This window comes from Mastigoproctus giganteus, chromosome 1, assembly GCF_048544385.1.
Source record: "Mastigoproctus giganteus isolate SK-2022 chromosome 1, ASM4854438v1, whole genome shotgun sequence".
Classification (NCBI taxonomy): Eukaryota; Metazoa; Arthropoda; class Arachnida; order Uropygi; family Thelyphonidae; genus Mastigoproctus; species Mastigoproctus giganteus.
Window position 1 is genome coordinate 170029132 of NC_143575.1, and position 16124 is coordinate 170045255.

General features: G+C 35.7%; 1 protein-coding gene across 12 annotated transcripts in view; it reads left to right on the top strand.

Moving 5' to 3' along the window:
• LOC150091249 (tyrosine-protein phosphatase Lar-like) overlaps nt 1-16124 on the top strand; it is a 1641114-nt gene that overhangs the window by 1130115 nt on the left and 494875 nt on the right. For all 12 annotated transcript variants that reach the window (XM_090374921.1, XM_090374965.1, XM_090374991.1 and 9 more), the window contains one exon: nt 4622-4817. In XM_090374921.1, coding sequence (XP_090231047.1) covers nt 4622-4817 — 196 coding nt within the window. The remainder of the gene's footprint in view (nt 1-4621; nt 4818-16124) is intronic.

A 16124-nucleotide genomic window follows, 5' to 3' on the forward strand; every position in this document is an offset into this window, starting at 1 on the left:
AGCAGCAGTGCGTAGCACACGCTTCTTGATTAGACTGGGGTTCGAGCCCGTCACCATCAAATACGGAGGACGCGGAAAGGTCAGGAAATGACCACCGCATATCCCGGAGCAATATGGCCTTAGTTGCTAATGCTCCTAAAAACCAAATAACAACAACAACCAGGAAGTATTTTTGCTGTGATTACACTGGAACGCCACCTTTGTTGCATAATGATATAATCAATCTGATTCCTTGTTTTACGATCAGGAGATTTCCATATGTAGAGCCTTCTCGGGTGCTGCTGAAAGCAGGTGTTACATATGACAAGACTGTTTAGATAACAAAATTCAGTTATTAAACTTTCACCCTGTTCATTTCTACTGCCAAGACCAAACCTACCACATTCCACACTAGAAGAAACTGTCTTGCCTACTTTTGCATTAAAATCACCCATGAGTATCAAAACATCCTTTTTTGGGACCAGATGAAGAGCTGACTGGAGATTTTCATAATAAACATCCATATCTTCATCTGTGGATGATGATGTCAGTGCATAGGCAACTAAAACTGTGAGATTTACTGGCTGGCTGGCTCTGAAGTCTAACAGTCATCATTCTACTATTAATAGGATTGTATTCAAGAAGAGACCTTGAACATTCCTTATTCAAAATGACAGCGACACCATGTTCTTGGTCACTTCCAGAAAAAACAACTAAAAACCCATTTCCAGTTTTGAAATGACCTTGTCCTGTCCTCATGACTTTGGTTGCTCCTAAAATGTCAATTTTATACCTGTCCATTTCATTGATGACCATATCCATCTTGCCTTCTTTTAAACTTTTTACATTCCATGTGGCCACGTTTACCCTCTTCTTTCTTAAATTTAATTTTGCAGGCCACACAGTGGCATCCGGGATCTGGTTAATAGCAATTTTTGCAGTTGTTTTTGTTGTGGTCTCTGTGGCATCAGATAATGTGGTCATATGCCATTGCCTACCACATGGGTGCCTCCGTAGCCAGGTGGGCAGGAGCAGCAGTGGGTAGCACACGCTTCTTGATTAGACTGGGGTTCGAGCCTGTGACCACCAAATACGGAGGATGTGGAAAGGTCAGGGAATGACCACAGCATATCCCCAGAGCAATATGGCCTTAGTTGCTAATGCTCCTAAAAACCAAACAACAACAACCTACCACATGGCCGATTTTGAAATGGGCCGTCTTTAACCATAGGAAGAGTCATCATGCATCTCACGAGATGCTCGGGAAGAGAGAGTTGACTACAGCAGAGCCCTGCTTATTACAGAAAGGCTGATTACAGCCAGCTTTTGCCTGGTTTCCAGAAGTCGTTGTTTATATCTATACGGATATATTTGCACAATTAATTTTTATAACTTCAGTCAATGAATTTATTCATAAGGTGACACTGATTTCATACATTTTTAAATATTCGCTCCTATATTTCAAAATTTAAATTCCTTTCATTAGCGTTAAACCGCTGCATAATCTTCAGTATTCTTCGAACATGCTAACCATTAAAGTTTTATTTTAGTCTTAGAGCCTAAATATTTACCACTCAGACATAAAATATATGTCTAATGAATCCTCTTTATCTCTTCTTCCACCGGTGAGATGTATTTTCAGGTTTTTTATGCTTCAAACCACCAAATATTAATAAACTGAGATCACATTTAAACACAGCCATTACATGCAGCGCCACTGTAGTATCACACAGTTTATAAATTAATTTTGGGTTACTGCTATCCCTATGCAGTTAATGCATCAACTGCCATTTCTCAGCCCATTGATCTAATTTTTCAAAATTTTGAGTAGCATACCATCATTACTGATTTAGCCACCCTGTCAACCTTTCTATGATATGCAAACTTAGACATTAAGCCTGATATACCTTCATCAGTTTTAAGGAGAATTTTAAGGAGAATTCGAATTCATTTAATTCTCCTGATAAATATAGAAAACAACAATTGGCCCAGCACTGAACCCTGGGAAACGTCACTAATAACAAGTCCATGAAGAGCAGTGCCCATTGATAACCACTCTGTCTTCCTCCATTCAACCATCCCTTTACCCATAGCAGTAACTTGCCCTTAATGCCACATTGCTCCAGTTTATACAACAGTCTTTTATGTGCAACATAATCAAAGGCCTTCCTGAAATCCAAGTATATGATGTCAAAATTATTTTTTTGCATCCAGTTCCTTGGTCACTGCATCATACTTACCTGTCAGAATGGTTAGACAAGACCACTCCTTAAATTCATTCTGTAATTGCAATATAATTGCATGCCTGTCCAAATGGTCCTTCATTACCTCTTTAACCAGTGATTCCATTATTTTCCCTGGAACAGATGTTAAACTAACAGGTCTGTAATTACTCATGTTGCCTTTTTATCTCCCTTTATGAATTAGGGATACACTTGCTCATCTCCAGTCCACAGGGACCTCCCCTGAATCCAAGGTTGCTCTCATAATTATGAATGGGGGTTTGCTTTTCTTCTCTGCTACCTCCCTTAATATAATTGGATATATTCCATCCACCTCAGATGCCTTTTTTATGTCCATCTTCAACAATTTCTCCCCCACTGCAGGATGGAAGCCTCCTCAACAATTCATGCTGAGGGAAATGGACCATAATCTGCCACGCTGGTCCAGTGCGGGTTGGCAGATTGACCGTATTCAGCTGTCAGGGGCTTGAACCCCGGTCTATTCAAGGAGTGTGTGCTACTGCACTCCTGCTCATGACCACTCGGCTATGGAGGCGTATGCATCTGAAACTTGGACTGTGAGGAAAAAGGATGAAATCAGAATTCAGGGGGCAGAAATGATATTTATGAGGAGCATAGCTGGGAAGACAAGACTTTAAGACTTCACTTTAAGGTTCCATAAGGTTCATATGGAACCTTAAAGTGAAAAAAGAATTGCATTTAAGCAAAATTCTGAACTAAATCAGTCAATCCTGAAGACAGATTATGCAGTGTATGTTTTGGAATCATTTTAGGACTATTTTCATGAAAGAAGTTGGTAACAGTTTCTTTTTTCATTAGTTTACATGTATGTATTAGTTGGCCTGCTGTTTCCTAGCTTCCTTTAGCTTGAAAACAATGCCCAAAATGGTTCTGAAATGTCGACTATCTATATTTAGGCTTGATTGTCTTGCTTGAATGCAATTTACTTCATTTTAAGGTTCAATAAACTTAACTGATTAGCCAAAAATTTTGTTGTTAGTGTACTTAGTCTATTTAGTAATAGTGCTTAATCTCACTTATGTCTTTTTCTCAACATATTGATGTCATCGTGTTATCAAAAATATTGGAACATTAATACGTATATATGCACATTTTATGTAAATTAGTTATGCAGATATTTTTTGAGAAAGAACAGTGATTTTTATAAAGTATAATTGAAAATACAGAAGGTAGATATATTGTATATAACTAACTGCCACATGGCATTGAGCTCAGCATAAATGAATGTTGATAGATGGGGCATGCCACAGGGCAAGATTTGGCATATGATGGATTTAAAAACTTCTTACCTTCAAGTAGGCTACTGTCTAGAATGTCGTAGATATAAGGCAATTGATTATTAAATTTGTCCATCAGCTAGAAGATCACATATATTGAAAAACATGATCTCTGAATGTGGCTCTGAAAATCTGCACCCATATATATCAAAGAATCGGCTCTCAGTCCCAAGAACATACAGGAATGGCTATCAGTGTTCATATTCTATATTTATTACATCAGTAGGGTTCCACAGATAATCTGCTAGACAAAAAAAAAACCTCTCTCTTCACAAAAGTTAATGTGTAGTGACCATGTGTAGTGGTAGCAATCTGAGAGGAACTGACATCTGGACAAATGGAATGGATTCAGAGAGCGATGAATCTTGATATTTAAGCCTAAAGCATGAATTAAACCTTGATATACTTTCATTATTGCTCCTAAAATCATTGCTTTGTATCTCAACTCTATAGTATATTTTAATAAAATCTTGATATATGTGTTTTTATCATTTATAAGATATGTTTGGCATGATTCCAGAGAATGTTTTTAAAAGGATTGTGTTGATTCAAATGATACACAGTAATGATTCTTCTTGTGGTATCATGTTGAAGGTGTTATGGAGAATACCTAGTAGGAGTTATGATATTTTTAAGAATGCTATATTTTAAATGTAATTAAATTTTATACCAAAGAGCCTGAAGTTTTTCCTTTTTTTTATGATGCATCACCACTAAACTCGTTATATAATAGATTAGTCTAGGGAGGATCGCACAAGATGGATGGATATATCCACTCCCAGAATAAAACCAATATAAAATGAATTGGAGAGATGTAAGAGAATTTGTACAGAAGATTGGCACCCATCCAATTAAAAACTAATCTGTTATAGGAATAGAGAATTAATTACATCAGTGCATGTTAGGAATTAGTGTAAAGACTGACGGGCAATATTATATTGTGTAGGACTAGGAAGGTCCTACACAATAAAAAAAAATATGGTCTTTAAATCATAGTTGTGTTTTTTCTTAGTGTCTTATTACTTTTGGTGATATAATGTATACATTGCACATAGCATACCAAAGTTTCTACTTATAAATTGTACCCTTCAATTGTTATAGGGCTACAAAGTTTATTACACTACAAGGCCAACCTTACCTACTCAGGCATGGTATAGTCAGACGGTAGATAATAATCAGCTCACAACTGTTAGTGATTTGACCCCACATACTATTTACACAATTCGTGTCCAAGCCTTTACAAGTCGAGGTCCAGGTCCACTATCTGCACCTGTCCAAGTAAAAACACAACAAGGGGGTAAGTAAATAAAAACTGTTTCCTATCCTTTCCATTTATTTTTTTGATTATTATTTTCATAAAGTAGAAATACACTTAAAAATTATTAAATTGTTTAATTTCTAGATCATAGATATAGCTTAGTTTAACTTTTCAGCACTCATCTCAGTAATCCACTTAGTTGGTTAAAAGTTTTGCCACGTGCATAGTGGTTAAGAGATTCTAATAACTTACAGGGATTATAAATTTAAAAACTAAGTTATGGGCTTTAAAAATTTTTCTAAGACAGGAAAGTGCCCCTTCCATTCTATGGTTGTCTAATTAAATTAAATGAAGTGAGATAAAAGCTAGTAGCCACACACGAGTGACTTTCGAAATCGTCTTCAGTTAGCTATAGTGGGGAGGGGAGAGGCGCAAGTGTGTTATATACAGGTTGAGTTCCAGAAATGCATTTCAGTGCATGTGGAAACTTAATACGTGCTAAATTCCAAAATTAAGCTAAGCTATATCTACGATCTAGTCATTACATCACAGCATATAAGGACTCCTTAAAATATCATTGTTTAATTTCTTATTTATTTGTGTTTATATATATATATACACAGGGTGTCTCAAAAAAATGTATACACACTTTGAATATTTATTTTTACAGTTTCAATTCAGATACATCCGGGCCCTGGGTGCCAAACGAATCTTGAGGCCAAACGATCTTCTGTGCTCTTTCCTAGAGCAATATTTTCTAGTGCGACTGAGTTTTTCCTTGTTTTATTTCATTTTATAAGTCTTTCTGTTTATTAGCTCGACTTTTTTAAAATATAAAAAGCGAGCGAGGAAAAGGAAAGTACCTTTTTTTTTATTCTTTACTAGTTTACTAACCGGACTAACTCCTACCCTTGGCCACAAGCAGCACTGCTCCTGCCACCCCGTGGCAGGGCCAGTAACCTGGGTGAAAAAACTAATCCCCCAGGGCAAAAAGGAGCTGACATGGATAAAGAAAATTATCCAGCATTAGAGCCTCAAAGCTCAAATACCACAGATTGGTATAACTTGGATCAAGGAATTGTGCAAATTAAGTGCTTAAAAAAAGATAATCACCAACCTGAGTATCCAACTTTCCTCATTATCCATTCTTTAAGTAGTTAACCAGTGAGCAAACTCTCTCCATTTATAATACAGAGATTCCTAGAAAATGCTGCTGGTTCACCTAAAATGGTCAAAAGATTACAGTTGGGATTTACTCGTTGAGACGACACAGTCGAAACATTCAGAACTATTGTTAAAGCTTACAACATTTGGGAGAATTGCTGTTAAAATCTCTCCTCTCCAAACTTACCACCCTAAATAGTTCTAAAGGTGTTATCTCTGAGTAAGATCTACATGGAAGAGGAGCTTGTGCAAGAACTGAAAGACCAAAGGTTATACAAGCTAAGAGAATTCTGACTCATAGAGATGGAAATCTCATTCCAACCCATAGTGTAATACTCACGTCCAGTACTCCAAACTTACCAAATACTATTAAAGCTGGTTATCTAAATTGCCATATCTGCCCATATACCAAATCCAATACAGTGTCAGAAGTTCGGTCACTCTCAGGCAACATGTTGAGGAAACACAATATGCCCAAAATGTGTGATCCCAGGATCACACGGCACCTCTGTAGCCAGGTGGGTAGGAGCAGCAGTGCGTAGCACACATTTCTTGATTAGACCGGGGTTCGAGCCCGTGACCACCAAATATGGAGGATGCGGAAAGGTCAGGGAATGACCACCGCATATCCCCGGAACAATATGGCCTTAGTTGCTAATGCTCCTAAAACCCAAACAACAAACAAACAGCATCACACTCAGACTGTACTGCAACATCTCCAGTTTGCCCTAATTGCAAAGAAGATCATCTGCATATTCTAAAAATTGCGAGCAATGGAAGCTTGGGAAAAAAATACAGAAATTTAATGTTGAAAATAAAGTGACTTCTTAGGAAGTGAGACGACAAATACTGAAAGATACTCCTGTACGTACATATGCAAATGTTACAAAGAAATATTGTTTGGTTGTTACACAAACCAATGACTCAGTTCCACCTAACGTATCACTTGCTGAATGGGCTAGAGCTTAGATTTCAGTTCCTCAGCCATCTTTGAAGCAAAACAACAGAGACCAAATTTGTAATACTCCAATTTCCATCCCCTCTACTAATGGCATCAAGTCCCAAAGTGAGACCAGGGTGGCAAAAGCTGAATCTTCTACTAAAAGCCAAATTAATACTACAGAAATGAATATAGATGACAAAACTCAAGAAGAACCTATATTAGAAATTTATGCTGAAGAAGATATGGACATTGGACGGCCTACCTTTTCTAAAAAAGATAAAAATAGATCGCAATAAGCCTACTGCCTATAAAAAGCAACTGGATCGTCCTACCACTAAAACTAAATAATGAAGTGCATTTTACAATGTTATTGTCGAGGCCTACATACTAATACAGATGAACTTCATGACCTAATCCATGATTTCAACCCAGCAGGCATTTGTTTATTTACAGGAAACTTTTTTTAACTCCACAAGTGACTTCCTCAATAAAGAAATATACTTTGTACAAGCATGACAGGAATGTAGCAACTGTAGCCCATGGAGGTGTAGCAGTTTTGGTATCCATTACTAATCAGTCTAATCAAATCCCCTTAAAAACTAATTTAGTTGTTGCTGTAAGAATAGAACTTGAAATAACTTTATCTCTTGTTTCTATTTATCTTCCACTGAACCAAATGTATGTACTCAGATTTTGATGAGCTCCTTGCCCAGATACCACCTCCTATATGTTTGATGGGTGACTTTAATGGACACCACCCATTATGGTGAAGTCTACATATGGCTAAAACAGGGTAGCTAATAGAAACATTACTAGACACACACAATCTAACTCTGCTGAACACAGGTGCACATACACCTGTGCATTTTCCCATAGGAAATACTTCTGCCATAGATCTATCTATCTATCTATCTATCTATCTGCTACCCGGCTCTGTACCCAACTATACATTGGGCAGTATTGGATAATCCCCACAATAGCAATCATCTTCCAATTACTTGTAAATTTCAAACTACGTCCCCCTATCTGGAAACTTGCAGAGATGGAAACTTACAAAGGCAAACTGGATAAAATTTTCCTTATCTAAAGTTTTAGATAAAAACTTCATTCTGAACCAGTCAATAGATGAAGCTAATGACCATATCACTAAACAGATACTAGCAGCAGCTGACAAAGTTATTCCTCAGTCGTGGACTCATCCACACAGGTGCAAAAACTACTGGTGGAATGATGAATTTAATAGGGGAAAAAAAGAAAAGAATAAAGCTTGGAATTTTTTCCGCAAGCATCCCACTACTGTTAACCTTATAAAGTACAAAAAACTTAATGCTAAAGCTCGACAAATAAGAAGGAAAGCCCAAAAAGATTCCTGGATACAGTTCTCTTCCACTATTACCAAAAAAATTGAAACTAGATTAATCTGGAGGAAAATCCAACATCTGAATGGCAAATATCCATTGTCATCCTCTCCTATATTGATCTGTAATGGTCAGGAACTGTCTTCCCCCAAAGACATAGCAAAGACTTTTGCTGAAGCTTTTGTAAAAATTTCAGCAGCAAATTCATATGACACTCCATTCCAACAAATTAAAGGGGTAGCAGAAAGGTATAAGTTAAATTTCAAGACCGGTCTGTCTCTTCCATATAATCAGCCTTTTTCAATATCTGAGTTAATGGAAACTCTTGACAGAGTACCCAATAGTGCAGCTGGCCTTGATGGTACATTTTATATTATGCTAAACACTTGAATGATACTGCTTTACAAACTCTTTTAATATTTTTTAACAGAATTTTTCAGGAACATGTTTATCCTCGCTCTTGGAGACATTCACTTGTATTAACCATCCCTAAACCAGGAAAAGACCTCTCTAATCCTGCAAATTATCGTCCAATTTCCTTAATTAGTTGTTTGGGGTAAACACTGGAGAAAATGGTTCTCAAGTGCTTCACCTGGTTTCTTGAGTCACATAACATCTTACATAAAAATCAGTATGGCTTTCGACAAAATAGATCTGCATTAGATATGATGACCAAAGCAGAATCAAATATCAGAAATGCTTTTGTCAGAAATGACCACCTTGTTATGGCAAGTTTTGATTTAGAAAAGGCCTTTGATACAACATGGCGTTTCGGTATTCTACGGGATCTTCACACCTTTGGACTACGAGGCAGGCTTCCCTTTTTTATTCATAGCTTTCTCCAGGGCCAAACCTTTCAGGTTAGACATCTAAATACTCTTTCTAGAATTCATATGTAGGAGGAGGAGGGGATCTCTCAGGGATCTATTTTAAGTCCTACACTATTTTTAATAAGAATAAACAATATCAGCCATGATATTCCAAGCACAGTAGAACTATATCACTATGCTGATGACCTGGTGGTTTCGTGCCAAGGCAAAACTATGAATTCTATTGAGAGACAGCTTCAGATCTCAATTAATAAAATTGAGCTGTGGATGTCTCACAATGGCTACTGCTTATCAGCACAAAAATTCATATGTATTCATTTCTGTAAAAAACGTAAGATCCACCCTGAACCTGAATTACAACTTAAAAATTTCACCCTACCTCTTTCCAACAGTATCAGATTTCTTGGCCTATACTGGACAATAAATTAAACTTCATTCAACACATCACATACCTGAGAACCATATGCTTGAAAAAATTAAATATCCTTAGAGTACTATCTTCATTGACCTGGGGTACTGACTGATACTCAGGTTAGGCTATATCGGGTATTAATCCAATCTTGCTTGGATTATGGAGCTCCAATCTATGACTCTGCCAGGAAAAGTGCACTAACTTGGCTAGACACTATTCATCACAGTGCTCTAAGAACTGCTTTAGGAGCTCAGAATATCCCCTGTACAGAGTCTATATACACGAACTTCCACTCCATCTTCGGAGGAAAATGTTGCTCCTCAACTGTGCAGCAAAAATACGGAGCCTTCCCTTTCATCCTATCTTGCCATACTTATCTGAGCCCCAATGGACCACCTTTTATCAGGGCAAACCTAATGAAAACAAGCCAATTAGGATAAGGTTGCTACAGTTAACACAATGCTGGAATTTAGGCATGGGTAATATCTCTCAGGAAACAAGCACACATGACCCTCCGTGGTCTTGATTATACACTGGTCTGTGATTTCTCATTCCAACAATGGGGGAAAAAGCAAGCAGCAGATTTCACCATCAGGAAACTCCATGCTGCACATGAAGCTAAAAATTCTCGTTTTCAAATATATACCGATGCCTCAAAAACAAGTACGACTGCGGGTACAGCAGCAGTTTCTTCTATCTTTTCTTTTTCTGTGTCTCTTCCAAAGGAATGCAGCATCTATTCTGCTGAACTGTGGGTGATTAAAATAGCTCAATCACATGATTAATCTGTCCAGTAAGCAAACTATAATCTACTCAGATTCTCTGAGTGCAATAACATCATTGAAAAATCCATCCAAGCCAATCCACCCCATCTTGAAGCAAATCAGATTACAGATAATTGCATTACAAGCTTTTAACCAATCATTTGCTTTCTGTTGGATGCCAGGTCATGTAGGCATCAAAGGAAATGAATATGGTGCAGGTCAAGCTGCTAAACATCCAATCTAAGCATCCAATCATATACAGACTACAAATCAGTCATAAAAAACATGTGTGAAGAGCAATGGTTGCAAATCTGGCAGGCCCAGGGTGGCAATAAGCTGCTTCAATTTAAACAGGAACCTAAGTTGTGCCATCAAGCATGCGATCAAATAGGCAAGAGGAGGTGATCCTAGCTAGGATGCGAATTGGGCATACATATCTAACCCATATTTATCTACTCGTGGGGAAAGATCTGCCTATTTGTGCATATTGTCACTCTACACTTATGGTAAAGCATATTCTAATTGCAACCATTCTAATTCTAATTGTCACTCTACACTTATGGTAAAGCATATTCTAATTGCAACCATTATAATAATTATAGAGACACAATTTTCACATCTGCAAGAACCTTTAACATTATCTCATCTGATTGGAGACAATGCAAATCTAGCCAAGTTCTTTGTTTTCTTTAAGCAGACAGGATTATTTAACATATTTTAACTGGTAATTACACTACGGAATAGAATCAGGCACAATATGGCCTTAGCAGCCCTTGTGCCATTAAACAACAAACCAACCAGATACATACAAGATTTATAATTCAAATCAAAGAGGATAGATGTGGAATTATTTTGAGCTATCGCAAGTGTTCAAACTGTTAGCCATTCATTTTCTTTGTGTGCGCTTCAAAATGCGATGAATGCTATCTTTTGAAATGCCGCTTGCTGGACAGATTTCCTTGGAGAATGTTGGTATGTTTCCATTACCATTTCTTATCTTTTTTAAACTTGTGGACGTCCGTGATCTTCTGGAACGATGCTTGTGGGTGTCTTCCTTCTGCTTCAAACTTATCTCTAATGCAAGCAGTGGTGAGCCACATTGGTGGAACTCTTTCAAACTCCCTTCTGAAACATCTTTGCACTTCCACTATGTTCTTGCACTTCCAGTAGCACTTTAGGATGAATTTCCTTTCTTCTAAGCTTAGTCTTGTTTCAGCCATAATTTTTAATTGGTTACAGCTAAAAAAGAAAAAAATATATTTATTTATTTGTGAACTGTAAAAGTGTATATACATATTTTTTTGAGACACTCACCACTAATATATATATATATATATATATATATATATATGTGTGTGTGTGTGTGTGTGTGTGTGTGTGTGTAATTTTTAATTTTTTTCACTGCCCAATGCATATGAATAATAAAAATTGTAATCTCTATGCAATAGTTCTTCAACTTTTTATAGAATGTCCTGTTTTTATAGAAGCATGATGCTTGTCTTTTACTGCTTTTATTACACTCAGTTAGATTATAAGTGACAGAGAAAACACTTCTGATGTTTTTAACTTTTTACAGGCGCCTCCGTAGCCAGGTGGGAAAGAGCAGCAGTGCGTAGCACACGCTTCTTGATTAGACCCGGGTTCGAGCCCGTCACCACCAAATACGGAGGATGCGGAAAGGTCAGAGAATGACCACCGCATATTCCTGGAGCAATATGGCCTTAGTTGCTAATGCTCCTAAAAACCAAATAACAACAACAATAACAATAACTTTTTACATTCAAATTTGTATTCAAAGATTTAAGTTTTTTATATTTTATATGGTTTTATTTGGCTTTATACCTTTTGTACATAATATTTACTTTCTTTACGTAGTAGCCTAGGTATAGACTACCAAAATGTTTAGTATTCCAGTAATTTTGACTTGCTGCATTATGGTCTCAGCTGCAAATGTGCCATTAAACAACAAATCAAACCCTGTTTAATAGTGATTTCCATTACTCACTGAACTAATTCTCAGTGTAAGCAGTTTATCGCTTTTGAGGCTGGGATAGCACTTTTTTGTGGTTGAGCATCATATCTGTACCTGTTTCCTTTTTTCCCCTTTGTGATAGTCCGAAAGAAAATGGTGCCTCCATGGCCAGGTGGGCAGGAGCGGCAGTGTGTAGCACACGCTTCTTGATTAGACCAGGGTTCGAGCCCATGACCACCAAATATGGAGGATGAGGAAAGGTCAGGGAATGACCACCACATATCCCCAGAGCAATATGGCCTTAGTTGCTAATGCTCCTAAAAACCAAATAACAACAACAACCAAAAGAAAATATATGCCAGAGCAAATCCCCCTAACACACACACAATATATACAAACCTGTCAAAACTCAAAACAGTACCAACAAATTGGGAACATCTATTCCTAAGTGGTTTATTTAGAATTATGAAAAACGTTTCTGCACAAAAATCAAGACAGTTCCTTCTGTTTATCAATACTTATTTTAAAGAAAGTAACAAATGCAGAACAAAAAAAAAAAAAAAATATATATATATATATATATATATATATATATATATATAAACATGAATGTTTTTTATACATATAGGGCATTTCATGACATGCCTTACTTTCAGGATTGGTTCAGAACCTGAAAGAAATGAAATAAGTTCATATAAGTAACTCTGTAACTGTTCACAATCAGATGATACATATGATCTGATTCTAAACAGAGTTGTGATTGTTGGAATTTTAAAAAATGGTTATGGAGTTTTTAATGGTAAAAGAAAAAAATTAAAAAGTGAATAAGAAAACATGTACTTATCATCAATAAATGTTTTACTTGGTCTATATCTGTTTATTCTTATTTATTATTTTTATTATTTGTTACCACTGAGAACTGCACAACCAGTTTAAAATTCGAACAGTTATAGCTCTATAACCATTTGGAACCTGACACTTGTTTGTATAAACTTTTTTATTGTTTTTTAAGTCCTGTGTCAGTACTGGAAATATGGCCCACGTGTCATTATGAAACATCCTGTATGTATACTATTTCCCATCTTATTCTTCTCTGTATTTCTGTCTTTTCATCCTCCCTGTTCATGGAAAACAAATGGTTCAAGGTCTTCTTTACAGAATCATACCACACGATCTTTTTAGCAATACTAGGTATTCATAATGTGAAAAAACTCCATTGAGTTTCAGTTTATCAGACTGTGTTATACATTATAACGTATGGATTCTAATGAAATTGTGCCATTATACCTGCTTTCTCTCTGTCATTCTGACATCTCTTTTTCAATTCAACATACCTCATCTTTAGTTTTTCAGTTTTTCTCTCTGTTCTCTATTTTCAAGCTTTCTGAAATAATTTTTGGCCCTTGCAGGTTTTCCTCAATCCATTTAGCTCCATAGATCACCATGGCAGTATGCAACCATACTTTATGATGTGACTCATTGAGCAGCAAGAGGCTTTATATAAAATGAACAACACTTTAAATGGCGTCTCCGTAGCCAGGTGGGAAGGAGCAGCAGTGTGTAGCACACGCTTCTTGATTAGACCGGGGTTCGAGCCCGTCACCATCAAATATGGAGGATGCTGAAAGGCCAGGGAATAACCACCGCATATCACGGAGCAATATGGCCTTAGTTGCTAATGCTCCTAAAAACCAAATAACAAACAAACAACACTTTAACTTTATCCTCTTGCAGGCTGCATTTCCAAACCATTTCCGTATTAAAAGATAATTCCTCTTGGATTGTCAGTTCTAACTTATTAGAACTGACAATATATCTAATGCATCTGTGGTTGCTGTCAGCCTGGAAACCTCTTATTTCCCAATCAATAATCTTATTTAACGATATATATGTCCATTAAACTACTGAGTAGAAGCTGCTAAGTAGACTTTATTATTACTTAAAAATTATTTTATTTTTTTTGTCTCTTTGTTTAAAATTGGAAAATGTGGTTATTAATTATGTTTATCTGATTGAGTAGGTTAAATTGTTTAATTGTTTTTGGAAATTGCTCAAAAATAGACTTGAAGAGTGAATGAATTCTAATGAATTGTTTAGTGTTCATTGCATGAATTTAAGAATTGTATAAATTCTATTTAATATTTTTATACAATTATGTTAATTAATTAATATATTATAAATCTTTTAATTAAGTCTATTAGCTGCAGAATTATAACAATATAAACAAACTTGATTTTATGAAGTAGTTGTATAATATAATTTATACAACTAAAGAAAGAATATAACATAATATAAAGAAAAGTTATATAACATAATATAAAGAAAGTTATATAACATAACTTTCTTTATAATATAATATGTATTACTGTTGCATCACGTGTGAATAGTGTCGTTATTATACTTGTGCTTGTCTTAGTTTAGTGTGGCATTTTTAATTTTAATTTGAACTAAAATTATGACTCAGATTAGAGCAGAAAAGCCAAAAACTCAAAGTAGTGGGAATGCTTTGGATCAGGGAAGAACTGCTGAGTGCAGTTCGTCAATGAATCTTGGCTTTGTAAAGTACAGTACTTAAATGTTTGCGAAGCCATCTGTAGGAAGATATGATCCAGCCAAAGGACACCTCTTTGTGTTTTCATTGCAAGGAGGATTGAGTACAAGTAGATTGAGTGCAACACAGCATGTTGATGGACATATATAAGAGCTTCGAGAACAGGGTTGATGCCCTCAAAGGAAGTAAAATGAGGGACTTATTATCAAATACTAAGTTGCCCAGCTTGATTCTGCACCAGAGGTAGATCCAAGTCTTGTGGGGCTTGAAGCTTATACAATTTTTGGGACCCTCTTTAAGAAAAAGAATACAAAATTATGTACGAAAGTGAATACTTAATTAGAATGAGAAAAGAAATCGTAACAAATTAAAAAAAAAAAAAAAAACTGACAAAATACCCCAAACATAACAAAATCCAGAAAAATAACATATTTTTATTAGTTAACTGTTGACACACCTCTATAATACGTTTTTCCTACATTTTTTGGCTGTATGCTCTTTGATCGCCTCTCCATATGACAATGATTTTGTAATGTCATTTTCTATAGAAAGATAATTCAGTCTTTCCTGTAGAATGGTTTTAGCATTGTTGATCGGAATTTGTTTTTTAATTAATGATAGATTAGAAAAGTTTCTTTTAGCTTCACAACTCATTATTGGTAATGTCATGTAAATTTTTAGGATTTTGCCAAATTTAGGAAAACCTCTATCAAGTTTCTTTCATATATGAGCTGTAAGATTTTAGAGCATTTAAAGTTTTCTTGTGTAGTGACTAATATTAAATACTTATTGAATTGATGACACCCATTAATCAGTTTGCTGTCTATGTCCTTGTTGTAGTGGTGTTTTATGAGTTTTTTGTTATCTTTGTTGATGTGAGTATTCCCTGTCAAATCATCAAGAAATTTAAATCTTTTTCCAGTTCATATGATTCACTCCTCTTCATTAATTGAATTATCAAACAATCCAAGAGCCTATTCATTACTTCTATTCGAAACATATCTTCCAATTAATGAATTACTGCTTTTAGTATGATATGAAAAAAAATTTTGTTACAATTCTCTTCTCAATGTAAGAATAATTTATATTGATTTTGTCACTCACCATTATTGCTTTCGTTTCATTTTCCATTAATTTTTTATCTGAATTTTCTCTCAGTTCTTTAATAAATAAATTTAAAGATGACAAAAGAAGGTACCCTTCATATATGTCCAAATCAGGAGTCTGTAATTTCTTACTTGTTTTATTGAAATGTTCCAAATTGCAGTTAAAATGGTGTATTTGAGCTTTATGAACTTTTTGAATAAACTTTTTGCATCTCGTTTGTGTTCGGGTTTCTCTTCCAAGTCTTC